General features: G+C 40.9%; 1 protein-coding gene across 1 annotated transcript in view; it reads left to right on the top strand.

Moving 5' to 3' along the window:
- Positions 1–19,904, top strand: part of ATP13A3 (ATPase 13A3) — a 97,688-nt gene that overhangs the window by 45,346 nt on the left and 32,438 nt on the right. The window contains exons 7-17 of the mRNA XM_018567166.1: positions 6,173–6,242; positions 6,971–7,105; positions 8,808–8,880; positions 10,107–10,238; positions 11,961–12,137; positions 13,222–13,379; positions 13,489–13,677; positions 15,778–15,839; positions 17,490–17,640; positions 18,892–19,008; positions 19,813–19,830. Of these exons, the coding sequence (XP_018422668.1) occupies positions 6,173–6,242; positions 6,971–7,105; positions 8,808–8,880; positions 10,107–10,238; positions 11,961–12,137; positions 13,222–13,379; positions 13,489–13,677; positions 15,778–15,839; positions 17,490–17,640; positions 18,892–19,008; positions 19,813–19,830 (1,282 nt within the window). The remainder of the gene's footprint in view (positions 1–6,172; positions 6,243–6,970; positions 7,106–8,807; positions 8,881–10,106; positions 10,239–11,960; positions 12,138–13,221; positions 13,380–13,488; positions 13,678–15,777; positions 15,840–17,489; positions 17,641–18,891; positions 19,009–19,812; positions 19,831–19,904) is intronic.

Raw genomic sequence — 19,904 nt, 5'->3', positions numbered from 1 at the left:
GTGGTCCTGGGATTTTTGCTCATCGTTCTTGTGATCATTTTGACCCCACGGGGTGAGATCTTGCGTGGAGCCCCAGATCGAGGGAGATTATCAGTGGTCTTGTATGTCTTCCATTTTCTAATTATTGCTCCCACAGTTGATTTGTTCACACCAAGATGCTTGCCTATTGCAGATTCAGTCTTCCCATCCTGGTGCAGGTCTACAATTTTGTTTCTGGTGTCCTTCGACAGCTCTTTGGTCTTCACCATAGTGGAGTTTGGAGTGTGACTGTTTGAGGTTGTGGACAGGTGTCTTTTATACTGATAACAAGTTCAAACAGGTGCCATTGATACAGGTAATGAGTGCAGGACAGAGGAGCCTCTTAAAGAAGAAGGTACAGGTCTGTGAGAGCCAGAACTCTTGCTTGTTTGTAGGTGACCAAATACTTATTTTCCACCATAATTTGCAAATAAATTGGTTCCAAATCAGCCAATGTGATTTGTCTGGATTTGTTTTCTCATTTTGTCTCTCATAGTTGAGGTCTACCTATGATGCCAATTACAGGTCTCTCTCATCGTTTTAAGTGGGAGAACTTGCACAATTGGTGGCTGACTAAATACTTTTTTGCCCCACTGTATATGTGTGTGTGTATATATATATATATACGCAAATTGGTATAGTTTGTAAGCCTCAGATATGTTTTTTTATATTTTATTTTTGGAAATGAATGTGTAGGTGTAGGATGATTTATTACCCTATAAAGACCCGAATTCCTCCTGAATATGCATTTATCTGCCTTTCTTTGTAGAAAATGCCAATGTCAAAGACCAAAATCATTTTCTGGAGATTAAAATGGCAGCCCTGGCACCTGCGATGATTTAGATCCTGGTGTCTGCACAGTAGTTTTTTTGTTCTTGGCTGTGTGTAACCTTGTCTCTCACATGTCATCCCTCTGCTGCTGTCCCTTACTGTGTACCCGGCCTAGAAAGTTTTTCAGTATTCCCAGTAAGCAGTTACTGGGATAAGAACACCAAGGAAATGCTTCCAGCTGGCTGCATCAGATTTGATAACCTTATTCTCACAATTCATGTTTTCAGGCAGACCATGGGAGATTATGCATAGACATCCTGGTGCTACCAGAGCTTAAAGGGCAGCTGCACTTTCAGATAAACTTCACTTGTCCACACTGCCTCTAGTCGCCTGATCTAAACTAATGACAACCACAACCTGACAGAATATTTACATTCTCCTCCTGGCTGCATCTGCACAGTAATTCCTCATATTCCTTTCTGGGTTGTCTTTTGAGACTGGACTGTGTTGTATTGTTGCTGTGTATTGTAATTGAGCATTGTCCGTGAATCAGTGTCTTCCTCGTGCCCCTCTAGCACAGTGGTAACAGTTTGTTTGCCTATGTCACAGATTTCTTTAGTTAAGGTCTTTGTGATCTTTATGGGCATGTGCTTCAGTGCTTTGCACAGCAGAGACTCAAACAATGCAAGAGTCCAATCTGGTCATGGTTAATATTGGGAAAGATAGGAGATGCAGCTAGCTCACCTTCACCCTTATCTTGCTCCTGATCTGGAGTTGAGGGATGATCCTTGCGTGCTGTGTGGCTGACAAGGTCTGACATCACCATCATATGCACTGCGCGGCTGAGGGTTTAAGTAATAGGTTAGTGCTCCAGGCTGCCTCTCGATCTTGTGAGAACCAACAAGGAAATGTCTGTCAAATGCTGCTGGTGATGCGAGTGAATTTGCGATCTATCTGCTGTTAGAGCCAGTATTGTCCCCAGTGTTGCAGAGTGGTACCAGGCTGCAGCCATTCAAAACACTGTGAGGGGAATTTATCAAAACTGGAGCAGGTAAAATCTGGAGCAGCTGTGCATGGCAACCAATTAGCTTCTCTCTTCAGTTTGTTCAGTTAAGATTTGTAAATGCAAAAGAGAAGCTGATTTGTGCCATGCACAGCTGCTCCAGATTTTGTCTGCTCCAGTTTTGATCAATTTCCCTCTGTGTGTGCAGTTTTTTTTTTATGTGGACTTGACGTTATTGAAAGGCCCGATTTGTTGATTTCACTAGTTCAGGGAATTAATAGAATGATCAGTGTAGAAGCAAGTGAATTCTAAAATGCACCACCTAGTGGAAATCTGAATTAATGAATCATCTTTTAGTTGCCATGCCCTTTAATGTATAGTCTACTGTCTCCTTTTACCAAGTTAGAATTCTAAAAATGTGTGTATTTCCATAGAAATGATACTTTATTTCCATGGTCTGTTCCATTTCTTAGAAACAGGGACATTGCTGCCTTTTAGGGTTTGTGTATGCATTTGTTTTGTATATAATTAATCATGGATGGAAAAAAAATACAGTTTTAAGGTCATTTAAATTATATGCAGCCATCTGTTAAAGCTCTTGACAGCAGAAGTCCTGAAATGGTTATGGTTAGGGATGCACCGCTACCGGTTTTTCGGTATCGAGTATGAGTACAGATTTTTTTTTTTTATCGGTACTCTCCAATACAGAGTACCGATACCTGCATCTCAAGGTAACGTGGGGTTGGCTTCCTGACCAATCAGGAAGCTGGGCAGTGGGTCATGACCTGCCGCTAGGCTGCCTTGCAGTTTCTCTAGGCAGCATGAAGCCGGCTTCCTAGCCAAGCCGGGAGGCGGGTCATGACCTGCTGTTCGGCTTCCTCGCAGTGTCGCTAGGCAGCGTGAAGCCAGCTTCCTAGGCAATCGGGAAGCTGGGAGGTGGGTCATGACCCGCCGCCCGGCTTCCTGATTGGCCGGACAGCTGGCTCCATGCTTCCTCGTGGCATTGCCGGTCAGAGGGAATCTCCATTTGACCAGCAGTTCCGGTATTCCGGTAAGTACTCGCCCAAATGCTCAGTATTGAAACCAATACCAATTGGCGTCCCTAGTCATCATTACTGGCCGTCCTTATCCAGATTACATCCTATTTCTTAGCCTAGATCTTACATATACTACCTGCATTTTGTTTTAATCCACATTTTTCCTAATGTTTATGTAGGTTACGTAATTGTATGTAAAGTTTATAGGTAGGTCCGTATCTAAATCTGAACAACGCTGCATGGTTTACATTCCATGAGAAAATATGTCCTTGTAATTTGAACAGCAATAAAATAACTGATAACATTAGAATTTTCACTGTCAGCAAGAGATGAAGTAATTATTTTGAATTGCTGTAATGAGTGACGGCGGCCTGTTTCCATAACACTGAAGCATTTCAATAAAAGCTATTTGTTTATAAACTTAAAGCAAGTCCCTTATGATGTTGCTGGATAATGGCTTTTTTTTGCTAAATAAACATTGGGGAAATTTATGAACATATTTACGACAAATTTTTCAGGAGCAAAGACCAAAATGTCATGCTAACTAACCGCAGTTTTATTACTGTTCTGCTTCTTTTTTTTTTTTTTTTTTTTTTTTGTGTGTTCTTGTGATATATTCATGTTTGCACATGTTTTCTGACATTTCGCATATTGTTTCAATAGTGGTATTTGCGTCAGTAAAATACTTTCAAACTATTACACATCTTAGAAAAGTTCACTTCCGTGGATAAGGCAGAAGTGAACACTTGGAAAGTGAGGTGAATTGGAGAATTTCTCCAAACCAGCCATTTTGTCCTAGATTGTTCACTTCTCCTGCCTTCTCCAAACTCTTCACCCTTTTGTGATTAACCCTGAGAGTATTTGCTGTGTATTGGTGTGATGCTGAAAAAACCATATGAGTATAATTATAAGTATATAGAGCTGCATTGCATCAAATATTTAACATTTTTTTTTAAAAAGGTTAAAAAATTCTATTTTGCTGCATTCACACATAGGGGTAGCGGTTTTTCGGAACCGCGCAAATGGTAACATACATGCGGATTCTGCGCGTTTGCGGCTATTACTATTGCCGAAACATAGGGAATCCACCCATAAAATTGTGCTTGGGACACACTCTCACACACTCTTCAGCAAGCTGAGTGTTTCTGATCTGGTGTGTGAGACTGATTGATTGTCATGAAAGTGTTGCCCCACAAACGCGAATTAGGCCAGCTTCCTCCCCAACAGACGAGCTGCTGCAGGAGTAGTAGAAAGGATTTGTTCTGCACTTACAGGCAGGTGTCCTGAGAAATGAACCAAGCAAGTGGTAGTCTGTGAATAGACAACAAGTCCCGTCTGCTGACTGAAGGATCAAGTTCTGCAAGGAGGCTGAGACTGGGGCAGCTCTGTCTTAAGGAGTAGCAGACAGAGATGCGATGCAATATAGCCGGGAGACTGACGGGGTTATTCACAAAAGGGTGAAGAGTTTGGAGAAGTGAACAATCTTTGTTGTAGTACTGATTTCTTGTGTAGTTTCAGGTGACTTGCACTATGAATCTTTGTCTATAGGATAGAAAGTTTGGTTGATGATCGCTGGTTAATCTTAGGCTGGGTTCACACCTAGGCGTATCGAATATGCGCGTTTGTCACGTGTTTCGTGCCGCACGTTTTTACCATGAATGCAGTAAAAAAACGCACGACAAACGCGCGTTTCTGAGGGCTACCTGGCTGTATCCCAATGAATACGCCCCAAAGAAGCTTCTGTACTTCTTTGGGCGTAGGGCGTTTTGTAGCGCGTTCATACGGCCTGTAATACGCCCAGGTGTGAACATACCCATAGGAAATAATGGGATTTCCGCGTTTGAGCGTTTTGCAGAGCGTAGGAACGCGCTACAAAACGACCAGGTGTGAACCGGGCCTTAAAAATGCCCTACAGTACCTTAAAAAAAAGTATCTTACCTGTGTATTACTTTGCTGTTGGTTCTCAAATCATCTCTGAATTGGTGCTGACACTGTCCTTCATTCTGAATGGTCTCTGTGTGTGCTGTAAGGTGGCACCGGTGCCACCGGCATCTCACAGCTTCTTCTCCCCACCTGGAGCTGCTCCATGCTTCTCTTCAGATCCCCGCTGCACTCCCCCACCTGTATGGGCTGAGGCAGCGGGGATACAAGGAGAAAATGTCTGGTGGGGGGGGGTGTGTGTGTAGGAGGGAGCCCCTTGTGTAACGTACACGTGCACCATATTGTGGTGTACAACATGCACATACACTGTGGTGCGCAGTGCTTTGATTTTTTTTTCTTTTCAAAAAACCATCCATTTAACTACGTGTCAGCGCATGGCAAAGCGTTGTGACGCATTGCTGTGTGTTGTGATTAAATGTACGCCTGTATCATTTTATCACAACACACACAACACAGCGCACAAACTATTTTTAACATAAGTTGCTTATTTACAGTTTTGAGTTATTTTATGCGCGAGCAGAAAAAAAATGCCGTCTGGAGACGGCAACCCGCAGATGCAGCAGTGCCGTCCGTCCGTTTTTTTACTACGGGCGGACGGCAAGAGGTTAATAACTCGATAACATTTTAACCTTTTAGATTTAGTCAGAAAAGTATTTTTTATGTGCACCAAAACTGATTTTAGTGTGCTTTTATCAATTGAATTGTGTATTTATATCGGTTTAACATTGATTTGACAAACATTTGCACAATTTTCGCAGGACCTATAAAATTAGTATCACCATCTTTTTACTCTACCGGGCCTGCGCTTTTAGAAAATATATGGTTTGGGGGGTAAAGCTGCAGTTGAGGGCTTGGCAGCGAAAGGGTCAATCCTTATCCTCCGTATGATAAAATCCGGGGGGTGGTAATATCAGAATAGGCAGAATTGCAGCTACATAATGATGTGTCAGCAGGCAAATCTTTGTTTACTGGATAATGCTGCCAGAGAAAAAAAATCATGCAATGGTTTGTAACTTTGCCTTATGTAGCAAAATTGAGATCTACTGTATATTTAACATTATTTGAGCACCAACTGACATGGCGGTGCTTTATCTAATTAGGCATCCTCTGTGTGCCCATTCACTGTTTTCTGCTCCTTCACCATGGCTGTCACAGATCTGCTATAGTCTGGAATACATGCATACATGTGATGGATATCTGTCATTCAGCCAGTGGTCATGCTGAGGTGAAGGGGTTGAGTTGTAGTTTTGTCCGTGCATGGCATAGTTTTATTTTCTAGGATGTTCTTGGTTACACAAGATACACATTTTCCTTTATGTACTAGTGTGTGTATAACAAATGTTTGCACGTGTCACAAACAGCTTCTGTAAGTAGATGATTTTCTTTTTTCTTTCTCTTCTAGAAAATTATTTTTTGGAATAAATGAAATTACAGTTAAAGTGCCTTCTCTTTTTAAGCTTCTGATTAAGGAGGTAAGTGGAACATGTATGACATGTTATCCGTGCACCATGACATGTCCTGTATATGATTTTTTAAATTATAGCTTCAAACTCCAGCCAACAAAAAAAAAATCCACAGCCCCTACCTCTCTAACCTACTTGGTTAAAATAGCATTAAAGTTTGGGCATTATTTACCTTAATGCATTCTGTGCATTACGGTAAAACCCGCCCATTACCTACTGTGTCTTTCCCCCTCCACACACACATGCCTCTCACCGCCGCCATGCCCGAGGCGATCCTCCGTTCCCCCTGTTCTTGGGCGGGGAGGGCACACACAATACAGATGCACACTATCCAGCTGAATGACAATGCTGTAGCTCCACCATAGGAATGGCCATGACATGGGCTTAGCATGAGGGGGAGCAGACAGCCAGGATAAACCGAAATATGCTTTTATTTCACAACCACAACCTGGACCTAATTGGTAGCAAATATGAGAAGTTCATTGTTAGGGCTTACGTACACTTTAAAACAGCTTCATGATGCAGTTTGTCATCTCGTATAACGATAATAGACAATGCAGTGGAATGTTTAGTGTACTGTACCAGATTTTGAAAAATCTAAATATGGGCCAGTTGCTAAAGTCTATGACTTGTTTCATGGTGTTTCAGGTACTGTTAATTACCTCTGTGTTATCGCAGTGTAAGGCCTGTTTATAATTTGTGCTTTTAGGGTTTTTGACTTTTCATTTTCCTTGCAGGTTCTCAACCCTTTTTACATTTTTCAACTGTTCAGTGTTATTTTATGGAGCACAGATGAATACTACTACTATGCATCAGCCATTGTCCTAATGTCTGTTATATCCATTATCAGTTCTTTGTACACCATTAAAAAGGTAAGTTACAAGTTGTTATTGACTCAGGATACGGCCCTAAAGATGAACTTTACCCATATCTTTGAAATGACAACAAACACACCTTTAGAAATGTTTTAGTAATTACAATCTATAAACAGATACTTATACATAATTGCCAGCTTTTTATTTTTTCATTCCTTTTGTTTCTTTTCCTCCCCATTCTTCTGTCTGCGGCTAGATTTTTTTTTTTTTTTACTAAAGGCAGATTAATATATCTCCGTTTACTTCCTGGAACTCTGGCACATGTGTCTAGGACACGTACCCATGCATATCATCGCAGGGGAGGAAAAATGTATTTCCCTGAGATCTCATGAGCATTCCCAGCAATGCACTGCTGATATAACCTTCCCAGGATGCTGTATATGGGCACACATTACATGATTTGTATCAAAGAGGACCAGGAAGAAGAAAAACTAATTGTACATAACATAAAAATGTTTAATTAATGAATGTAAGATGATGTCATATCCCCATGCAGAGCTGCATGCTAGGGTGATTTTTAGTGAAGGGGGGGAAAAGATCCACTTTAGGAACACCTTTCAGCTATTTGGTTTAATTTTACTGGACCTTGTATTATTGTGTCATGTATTTGTATTCCCAATTCTTGCTATAGTGATGTACCTTCTATATTTTTGAAGACCTTGTTTTCTGGTGCTCTTCATTTGTAAAAACTTTAAAATAAAGAACTTAAAAAAAGGTAAGTTACAGTCTCACTAACGTGTAAGACCAGACAAACTGCTAAATACACCTCTGCCACCACTGCTTAGCCAGGAAAATGACTCCACTGGTGGGTAGAAGTTCTTTGACAGAAAGTGTAATGGAGTTTATTTTAGGTTATCATTTTAAGTAGACTCTGAAGTGCATATACCTAGTGCCTGCATTTACTTGTAGAAGCTTTCAATATTCCACTGCTTTGCCCGAATGTTGGAAGGTTCTGTTAAGGATTTATTGGAGCTTGCCACTAATCGCCTGCCTCCTGCACCCATCACTGTGACTGACTGCCTCACTGGCCGATGGGATCATGTGCAAGGATGGAGGGGCGGGCAACTTTATCCCTAAGAGGAAGCACTGAAGCTTTGCCCTATTATACCACCTAACAATCAGGTGAAGAAGATACTGAAATCTGCTGCTGGCATATCTGGGTGTCTGCACTTCATACTTGTCAGCACAGTTCATTACTTCTAAAATGACAGAGTCTCTTAAAAGAAGAACTCAAAAAGTCTAAAGTGGCCTGATGGCTAAGTGTAATTTGCACTCTACTCTAACCTCTGTGACAGCCTTTGTGTGTGTGTATATATATATATATATTCAGAAAAGAAAAGAATCACCCCCCTTTTAAATTCGTTTTAATTTTTTCTGACATGTTGGTGTTCTATCTTTCACTTGGATGTTATAAGTTGCACTGAGAAATACAGCTGGATAAAACAAAAACTGTGTGTGTCTTCATTTCAGGCTGTAAAGCAACAAAATGTGATTATTTTAAAGGGGGCTGATTCTTTTCTATACCCACTGTATATAATACACACATACAGTACATACACATGTAAAATATGAAATGGTTCTCTTGCACAATTGTTTATCTTCATAGTCGTTCACATGCTGAAATGTCTGGATAGATAATATAGATAATATCTACTAATATAGATAATACTTGTTCATTCTTTTACCTTTGTTTTCACAGCAATATACAATGTTACATGATATGGTTGCAGCTCACAGTATCGTCAGAGTTTCCGTGTGCCGTGCAAATGAAGGTGAATAATTGATGCCATTTATGTCATGCTGATAACTGTGAAAGCTGATAACACTAGTAATTATTTTTTTATGTTTTACTGGTAAGGTGTTATCTATGTCCTTTTTACTGATTGGCAAATTTGCCCTTTTCTGTTGCAAGAACACTTGTAAATCTTTGGAGCAATCTTCATGAAAGGTATAGTGCATCTAGTAAGTGTAGACAGCTATATCCTCCTCTGCTAGGGAATCTCATTAGCTGTAGTGAACCATAAGCTTGCTTCTATTGTATTCTAAACCAGCAGTTGGGAATTTAATATAAGCTTGTCATACACAGCTAGGTTTTTTCAGTTGATGCCGCCATACAAAGTGTGGATGGAGGAATCTCCACTGCAGCCTATTGTATTAAGTCAGCTAGCACACATGGCTGTCTGAATACTCGGACTGTGGCAGCATTTGAAAGGATATTTGGCAGTGGAAAGAGTGCCCTGGACCTGTGTGATTATTCGGTTAGTGTTTATCATCCAGTAACGGTTAAGTGATATAGATTGTGTAATCTGGCTAATGGATAGGCAGCTATCACTGGTCTAAAGGTCTCCGTGTTATCCCTGACTAAACAGTGAACACAGTAGGTGTAAGAATTGAAGCACCACGCCAATTAAAATAGCCACGATCCAACTTTATTCTGCTAGGATCAGGTGAAATGCTATGGGTACAATTTTTAAAAAGGTGTAAAAATCTACGTTTAGACATAATTGCTATGGTTTTTTATACCAGATGTTACATTATGATCCCTTATTTTCTTTGAGTTAATTATTCCAGTATGCTGCAGGATTGTTTTGCCAGACATTAGATGTCTATTTTTTGCAGATTAGTTAGCTATCAATGTGTATAGTCAGAGTTCTGGAAGTGTTACATCTCGTCCTTCACTGCTCCGGGAAGTAGTTGAAAATTCCATTACCTCATGCTGTATAGCCATTGACTGTATGCCCAGAATGTCATTTTATTATTTTATACTTGGTTTACTACTCTTTAAAGTCTTGTTTGTAGGTAATATATGCCAAAATGTGTGTAAGAGTGGAGATTTGATGTCGTATTAAGGTCACAGACTGGCTATTCTGAGAGCTAGAGTAAAGAATGGGGGAGGAGGTGGGGTATTAGGTGGTTTTAGTTAGTTTTTAATATCTTTAATCCGTTCCTATTTCATGTGTTGATCTTTTGTTCTGGCGATTTTATGTTTCTTTTTTAGAGGCAGAAGAAATCCTGTCTACGGATCTAGTACCTGGAGACATCATTCTTATTCCACCTAATGGGACCATAATGACATGTGATGCTGTCCTGATTAGTGGAACTTGCATTGTAAATGAAAGCATGCTAACAGGTATTGGTGCATGAAGGCAAATGTAGTTCAGGAGAGAAAAAAATGTAATGCTACCCATGTACTATGTATTGTTGGAAGGCCATGTACCTGATTTTAGCCTCAAATATCAAGAAGTCACCCGCACTCCATACAGCATATAGACCCCATACTTTGGTATGATGATGCATGTATGATGCATTATTATTATACAGGATTTATATAGCGCCAACAGTTTGCGCAGCGCTTTACAATATAAGGAAAACATTACAATCACAATACAATTCAAGACAAGATGGTAAGGAAGGCCCTGCCCGTGACGGCTTACAATCTAAAAGGGAGGGGCAAGTGATACATGAGAAGGTAGCTGTGCGGGGATGATTGTTTGAGAAAGTGATTGTTCAGTGGTCAGGTTGAGGTGGGGTAGGCTCCCCTTAAGAGATGAGTCTTAAGGTATCACCTAAAGGCAGTCAAAGTGGGAGATAGTCGGACAGGTTGGGGTAGAGAGTTCCATAGGATGGGAGAGACTCTAGTGAAGTCCTGGAGGCCAGTATGGGAGGAGTTGATGAGGGAGCTGAAGAGCAGGAGGTCTTGTGAAGAGCGTAGGGGACGGTTAGGGTAATACTTTGAGACCAGGTTGGAGATATAGCCAGGGCCAGAGTTGTGGATGGCTTTGTAAGCGGTTGTTAATATTTCGTATTTTATCCTTTGGGCTATAGGAAGCCAGTGCAGGGATTGACAGAGGGGGGTTGCAGACACTGAGCGGTTGGTTAGGTGAATGAGTCTGGCAGCTGCATTCATGATAGACTGAAGGGGGGATATCCTGTGTAGTGGAAGGCCAATGAGGAGGGAGTTGCAATAGTCAAGACGAGAGATAACAAGCGAGTGTATGAGTAGTTTTGCGGTTTCCTTGGTGAGGAAGGGGCATATTTTGGAGATGTTAGGAAGGTGAAGGCGGCAGGATTTGGATAGTGATTGGATGTGGGGAAGAAAGGTGAGGTCCGATTCAAGGATGACACCTAGGACCTTGGCATGGGGATGCATGTGACAATTCAATAAACAAGTGCCTATACTTTTTGCTTGTATCCTCGATTGCTGGTGACTTTTGTTATGGACTGATTTTAGCCTCACTTGCAATTATCAAATAGCGAACGAGTTATACTGACCATACACTAAACAATATGCGATCGATCAGACTCTGTCATTTCAAATTACCTTAAAATGTTAAACTCTTCATGGCCTGTGTTTGCAGCATAATGAGCTTTTAACAATTTCGCTATAGCATACAACGGCAGCAGCTGCACCCTGTAAACAGGCTATAGCCGACTGACCACTTTATGTGGCCACGGCCTGCCAAAAAGCATTGATCCGTATGCTGATTGTCCCCCTGTGCTAAATGAAGCTGAAAGCAACAAGCTTTTCCTCACTTCAGGTTTCAGAGCTGTCATACCCCAAAAACTCAGTCTGGAGATGAAGCTAATCAAACACAAGGTGTGTTTGATCAGCTTCATTGGGGTACAGAGGTGACATTAGGGGTCTAGGAAAATTATTCTGACTGTGAAATTATTGCTCTTTGCATTGCCTTATTGCTTTTACACTGGCTTATAGAAAAATCCGGGTTTACTGTGAACATTTTTTTTTATGACATCCGATTACTGCCACTTTGGCTTCTACGTTAAAAAAAAGGTAGCACACCCATGTGTGTTTGAATATATTTGTTTGATTTGAATGCACTCTCTTTCATAGGTGAAAGTGTTCCTGTGACTAAGACCAACTTGCCAGATCCTTCTAATTCCAGAGGAGAACAAGATGAAATCTATAGTACAGAGGTTCACAAGCGCCACACATTATTTTGTGGGACCAATGTCATCCAAACGAGATTTTATGCTGGAGAGCCTGTCAAAGCCATAATTGTCCGGACAGGTAGCCTAACAGTAGTTACCTATTTGCTTTGATATGTTGGTTTGTGCAACCCCGACTCTGAATTGTAGTCATATTGGTATACAGTGATAGCATCACTAAGTGTAAAATAAAAATGGATATGACCATAGGCCTTGTGCTTTTATACAGACCACAACTCCAGGCTGACTTCTTATCTGTTTATTTCATAGAATTATTCCTTATAATGAACCATACTAGACAGTGCCACTTACTTCCAACATACGCCAAGTGTAATATACATACTGACAATGATATTAACAAGGCCCCTGAAACATTACTGTTAAAATTAAGGCCTTCTCTCTTGCCTGTTCTTAACCATGCCGTGATCCTTTTTACTTGTTGAATAAAGATACCCATTGGTGTGGGTGTGCAGGATTACTGATGACACAGGTGTTGTTTTACCTCCTTTGTTAGAACCTTCATTTTTTGAATGCCCAGAAATGCAGGCAAGTAATATATGACTGTAGGGGAAGCCTGGGCAGGGGTCCAGTACAAATGTGATGTGTAGGTGGTGACCCTCAGTGGAGATACTTCACCGTTCAGACATCAGTCAGAGTGGGCATCATTTAGCTACCTGCTCCATGTTCAGACCTGTGCTTGATCACTGTGTCTGGTCAGGAGAAATCTTCTAGTACCAACTTCCTTTGCAGCTCTGAGATGTTATGTAAATGCCAAAAGCCACAAATGAAAGTGAATGCTGGAAGATAAAAAAAAAGATGTCACAGTTAACCATATGCTTTTGGCAAAGCCACCTTCCATCATGCCCACCAATAACTGGAGACACATGGCATACTTTGTGTGCTAATCTTTGTTAAGCCCACAGAAATCTGCACCATGTCACATTTTACATGACACACCGTCTTTAGTCCACAGAAATATGTCCTTACCATGAAAGGGCCACTTGATTGTAGTTTGCACTTAGACCAACGAGTCAAAGTCCTCCCCTGGTTTCACCCAAAATAATCTATTAAATGCAGTAATAATAATAATAATTTGTTGCTTTCCTTGTAAGTGTTACCTAATATAGCCCAGTAATTAATTTATCTGGTGTGTATTGTACCCCCAGGATTCAGCACATCTAAAGGACAACTTATCCGCTCTATATTGTATCCAAAGCCAACAGACTTCAAGCTTTACAGAGATGCCTATCTGTTCCTGCTGTGTCTCGTTGGGGTGGCTGGGGTCGGGTTCCTTTACACAGTTGTAAATAGTATTTTAAATCAGGTAATGATTTTGACTTTGATACTCAGAGATTTATTTTGTGTTACTAAAGTTATTTTATAAGAATGCGCTTATTGGGTTTTTAACAGTATATTGTATCCTCTGTTTACAGGTCCCAGCTAGCATTATTGTTATTGAATCACTTGACATCATAACCATTACAGTACCTCCTGCCCTTCCTGCTGCTCTAACTGCTGGGATTGTGTATGCACAGAGGCGCCTGAAAAAACTTGGAATTTTTTGTATCAGCCCACAGAGAATAAACATTTGTGGACAGTTAAACCTCGTATGCTTTGACAAGGTAAATATTTTTGTAGCTTAACTGTACTTTTCATAGACAAAAACAATTCTCTGAGAGAAGTATTAGGGCTCACTACTTTTGTAACACGTGCACTAATATGCCTTGATTTTGACTTGCATTACACCCGCTGCCTTTTAAAAAAAAAATTATGTAATTGATGACAAAATGCCGTATGCAGGACTTTTTACTAGGGATGCACCAATATCGATACTAGTATCGGTGCTGATACCGAGTATTTGGGCTCAGTACTCGTACTCGCCCAAATGCTTCATTACTTCCCTCGATACTGGAACTTCTTTGACCGGCATCGCCGAGCGAGCATGGAGCCGGCTTCCTTTCCAATCAGGAAGCCGGGCGGCAGGTTATGACCTGCCTCCTCGCTTCCTGATTGGCTAGGAAGCCGGCTTCACTTGTTGCTAGGCACCCTTGCTCCCCAACCAATGAGGAAGCTGGGCAGGATGTCATGACCTGGCTCCTGGATTGGTCAGGAAGCCAGGCTGCCTAGCAACAAGTGAAACCAGCTTCCTAGCCAATCCGGGAGGTGGGTCATGACGTGCCACTCAGCCTGATTGACTAGGTAGCCAGCTTCACTTGTTACTAGGCAGCCAGACTTTCTGACCAATCAGGAAGCCGGATGGCACCTCATGACACGCCGTCTGGCTTCCTGATTGCTCAGGAAGCCAGGCAGCCTCGGGAAGTGAAGCCGGTGTTCTTTTGATAAAACACCAGCTTCACAAGCAATCAGGAAGGCGGGTTGTGATCCGCCAACCGGCCCCCTGATAATCGGGGCACTCGGTATTCGTTATCGGCGAGTACCGAAAGAAAAATATCGGTACTCGTACTTGATACCGAGAAAATGGTATCTGTTCAGCCCTACTTTTTACTGTTGCACAGCAACTACATCACATTGTTGCGAACAGTTCCTGTTGAAAACAGATTTTCTTTTTCCATGCATTTTACTTTTCCGGGAAAATGTGTCCTTATAGCAGTAGAAAAAATTATAGCACATTCACTGAGGTGACGATGAGAGCTGCCATTTTTTTGTAGCTTACTCGTGTTCTGAGCTTGTTGTATGAGCCGGATGTTAATAGAAGAAATGAATGCAAGCATTGCAGATCTATATGGGGCAGCAAGTTGTAAATGCCGTCCTTTCCATGTTATGGTTTACTGAAAACTTCCGCAGTACCATTATCTCACTAGTCTGTGCACTCTACTTTCCTTCTCTGCTATATTATGAATAGAATGATTCCTTGTAAATGGTGGTCCCATAATCTTCCTTTGCAGCAACTAATTGCATTCATAAAACAGCAGGAACAGGAAGGATAGAGTGCATGGGCTGGACGCATTAAGCTGCCACTGCACTGCCTTTTCAGGTTTTGGAGATCCATAACTTGGAAAGGACAGCGCGGAGTGTAATGAACACTTTACTCATACCTCCCGCTACCCTTGCTGGTTATATTTATAGTTCTATAAAGTGAACCTGTTGCTTTTTAATGTTTTTAGATATGCATGTGAAAAAGATCATCTAAAGTAAAATCTAGTCAAAGTATTATAATGTTTCAAAAACCTTGTTTTTATGTTTGTGGAAATCAATTTTGACTCATTACGCATGCAGGGTCTGCTTCATGCTGATCCTCTTATCTCACTGATTTATAAACAATACACTCTATTCAGTCTGTAATAATATCACAATCCCACAATGCTGTGATTGCCATAAACAAAATTATCTTTTGGTGACACAATGTAGGACAGAGCAGCATTTGTTTTTTTAATTTACGGCAAGAAGGTGGTTTTTTTTTTTAAACATTAAATGTTATATGGTAATGCTGATTTTCACCTTGTTGATTTGATGTGTGCTAGATCTAATGTAAGATAATTGTGTGACCAGTTTGTATACAGTTCTTATTTTGTTTCTGGTACAAATCCTTTGATTTCTGTGTTTTGGGAAATGCCTCCCGATGTGGGTTTTTTTTTTGTGCACAGAAATATTGGTTTGTCAGGCTTTCAGATTTCTAAGTTATATTTGTCAAGGTTTATTTCTCAGTTTTGTTCTCTATATATGAAAGTTATTCACTTTTTTACTGCCTCTTCTGTTTTCAGACTGGCACTCTTACTGAAGATGGGTTAGACCTGTGGGGAATCCAGAGAGTAGAACATGTTAGGTAAGAAGTTACATGGGTTCTGCAGACTTTTGCAGTGGATAATTCCATAAGGATAGCAGTGATCCCTATAGCAGGAGTATGCAAACTCTGGCCCTCCAGCTGAGATCAAACTACAATTCCCACTAGGCATTGCAAGACTCTGATAGCAACAGGCATGTCTCCCAGAGGAGGATGTATTATGGGACTTGTAGTTTCACTGCAGCTGGAGGGCCAGAGTTTGCCTACCCCTTTTCTATAGGTTTATTGTATATTACTTGGGCTTTGATATGTTAGTGATTCTGCAAGGAAGTAGTAAAAGTCCTATAGTCAGGGCTTGAAAAATTTGATGGTGTCTCACCAGTCAGTCAAAAATGTCACCAGTCAGCATGACCGAACTATAGCCTTGCAATTTATGTAACATTTTTTTGGGGACAGATAGAGCTTTCTTTTGTTTTGTTTTTTACTGTTTAATGAAAAAAGTACCATATATGTAATAGAAAAAAAAAAGGTTTCCCTACGTTATGTTATAAAACATTTATTCTTACCCATATTTCTAGTAAAACAAAATTCGAGGTCACGTCGGGTAAATAAGACACCAAACATGCCAAGCCTTAAAATTGCGTGCGCTGCAAAATCGCAAAAAACGCCCATAGGCGACGATTGAAATGCTTTTACTGCTCATCAGTTTAGTGTCATCAGTGATTAATGGCTCTAAAATTATTGCTCTCACTCCGACGTTTGTGGCGATATTTAACATGTACGGCACAATAGGCGCAATCGTTGTTTTCGCACGTAGGCGCTACCGAACTCCCCAGAGAAGCTGATGAAGCAGAGATCTGCTTCATCAGCTTCTGTAGCTGGAGAGTGACACTGAATGCAGGAAGTGATGTAATATACATCACTTCCTGCATTCGGGGACTCAGAGGAGATCAAAGGGAGTTCGTATACTGAACTCCCTTTGATCTTCTGTCACAGAGCCATGCTGGTCCCGGCCACATCGGGCACAGCGGATCTCGGTACCGGCAACGGCAGTGACAGCTGCTAATACAAGCGATCGAGCGTCTCTATAGACGCTCGATCGCTTGAATGTAGAGCTCCCGGCCGGCCGTGTAATTACAACGGCCGGCCGGGAAGCTGCTCGTTGGGCTCCACCGTTCTCTCGTCGCGGACGAGTGGATTTTTCAAGCCCTGCCTATAGTCAATACACTAATAGTTCAGCTACCAGTATATTTTACTTCCTGTCCAGAAACGCACTCATTGGAATTGTGAAAGCTTTGTGCAGAATACAGCCTCTGGGGAAGATGATGATGATGATACCTCCTTAGGACCTAGCCCTTATTCTGCTTTCTCACTGGGGAACTCCACTAGCTTCATCTAGCTAGCAGTGCTATCTAGGACAGGGACACAGACCATTCAGCTGGTGAAATCGGAGCTCGTAGTGAGTCAGTGACTCAAAGCTTTTAGGCCAAAGGATTAGGTTAATGGCAAACCTTCAGAAGGAGGTTGGCAACGTTACACATATTTCTCTAACAAAAGATTTTCAGACATGAAACATCAATTTCTGAGCATTCTTCAGGATAGAGGATTTCACTGCTTCATTTAGTTTAAATGCATGCACTTCGTTACATGTATGGAAATATAATCTAATTGTTTTATCTCAAATGATTTCAGGTTCCTTCTGCCAGAAGAGAAAGCTTGTAGTGATGGTTTGGTAAAGTCTCAGTTTGTTGCATGTATGGCAACCTGCCATTCACTCACGAAGATTGATGGAGTGATTTCAGGGGATCCTCTAGACTTAAAAATGTTTGAAGCCATAGGATGGGTGAGTCGTCTCCTCTTTCTTCTTGCTAGCTACCCATGCTTAAGGCTGCATTCACACCCAATCGACACCTATTAAGTGCGTCTTTTTTAGCAGTTTTTGCATGCACATGTTAAGTCGCGCATTTTTCAAGCTCATTTTGGCACTTTTATGTGAATGGGTAAAATGTGCAGAAAAACAGTTTCTATTGAGTCTATAGGGGGCAAAACGTGCTGAAATCTGCCACAAGGTAGCTCATGTACTAGTTTGCGCGACAGGTGTTTTTTCTATTTTCCGACAAAATGCAAAGGTGTGAACAGGGGCCATAGAAAAGAATGGGATTCCTGGGGTTGAGCGTTTTGTCACGCTGAATCAGTCCGCTGAATTTGCGCTGTGACCAGTACGCCTAGATGTGAACGGGGCCTACTTTAGAGACATAACTTTCTGTTTATTGCCCTGATTTGCCTCATGGGTGGATATAGTCCTCAATAATACATTCATAGTTCCTCATATTCTCTCCATTTGTTGAATTTATTTCTGACACCTAGCCCCTTTGTTCTGTCCACCAACAATTTAGGGCCATTTGTGTTTTCATACATGAGCTGGAAAAAAAACTGAAAATGCAGCATAAGTAAAGCAGAAAGTTTAGAATAAAAGTGATGCCCTTTATTTGCCAACTTGTGTTAGCAATCTTTTGAAACCAGGCTTCTGTGTCAGAAGTAATCATTTCAATTAAAGTTAAAGTGAAGCATGATTTTATGTCGCTCCTTATCACTACTGTAAATCTGCAATTATATATGTGGTGGCATTTCCTGCAGAAATGGGGCCGGAATCTTCTGTTACTGTACTAATGGAGAACTTCAAATGGCTTTCCACAAAAATGTGCATAAGTGTGTATTTATCAAGGTTATTTAGGTGCTTTGCTCCACACTTTTTCATGAAACGGTTGTTGCAACAAAAACATTTTAAGTATAGGGTTTGGAACTTCTAACTCCACTGGATGCATATTACCAGATTAGCAGTAAGGTAAGTATCACCACTGCACCGGAACATCGGCCTATTTATACAAGTCAGCAATGGCTGACTTTACTCATAGGGTCCCTCTAAGTTGTGGATAGATTAATATTGAACCTAGCCTGCAGCGGCCTACTCATTGAAGCTGTATGTTATGTTCAGGCTCGTTCTGCTATGCTTTTGAGTTAAGCAGTGGATAATCCTATGTAACAGATTAGCATTATGCATTGACAATCAGTTGATTTGCCTTGTTCTACCTAGATTCTAGAAGAAGCCACTGAGGAGGAGACTGCACTACATAACCAGATCATGCCAACAGTTGTTAAACCTCCTAAACAACCCAGCACAGAGCTCAAACCTGCAGGCAGTGAAGAAATGGTATGTCTTGGTGTGTTGCACAGTCTTAAAATTAGTTTTATGTTTGTTTGTTTTTCCTGTTTAAAAAATCATCTAAACGAGCATCATATATTTATAACTAACTTTTCAGTCTGGTTGTATTACACTAATAAAAAGGAGGATTCCACTGTGCTTTAAAGGCCATTTTCAGTACAAATCTTGATTGTGTGTTGTATCTAGTGGGGAAAGGTGAGAATGTATGCCAGGTTTTCATTTGCTTTCGTCTTTCTGTCCCTGTGACAGCAATTTCTTCAATTCTGGTCTTCGTCTTACAGGGATAAAAAGGGGAAATCTGTCCTAAATGGAGTCACAGACTGCTATAAAAACCTTGTATACATTTGAACCCTTCATCACTCTATTGAAAATAAAAGAAAAACATTTATTTGGCTTTTGAGGATGCTCAACAACGTTGGGAAATGTGTCCTGATCAGTAATTTTACCCCTTGATAAGCTGGGACTGAATTCTTTATCTGCGCTACTCACACTTTTAGTTTCAATTGACCCAAGTTATACGGTTGAGTGAGCCTATTATATGAGATTTTAGATTGTGAGCTTTACGGGTACCTTGCCCTGAGGAGGTTGGATTGGTTGTGTCTTCTTGAATGAATGTCCTCTAAAATTGTGTCCAGCTTTAGGTGGAAGCAACCAAATTTGCATTTGAGTGTCAAAACCAGTGAACACAATACTGTGGTGCAGCATAAGCTTACAGCTGGATATATCTGTAAATATTGGTAAAATAACGTTGTGACTTTTACATTTTAAGATTTGTTTTTTTCTGTTTTACAGGAACTGTTTGAATTACAGGTAAGCAAAACTATTTACTGCAGCATGAAATGTAAACTATTGGCTCATCTGTCAGCATCACTAACCTTAAACGA

Source organism: Nanorana parkeri, unplaced genomic scaffold, assembly GCF_000935625.1.
Source record: "Nanorana parkeri isolate BGI_ZX_2015 unplaced genomic scaffold, ASM93562v1 scaffold29, whole genome shotgun sequence".
NCBI classification, from domain to species: Eukaryota; Metazoa; Chordata; class Amphibia; order Anura; family Dicroglossidae; genus Nanorana; species Nanorana parkeri.
The sequence above is the reverse complement of the archived record's forward strand: the minus strand, read 5'-3'. Positions and strand labels throughout refer to the sequence as shown.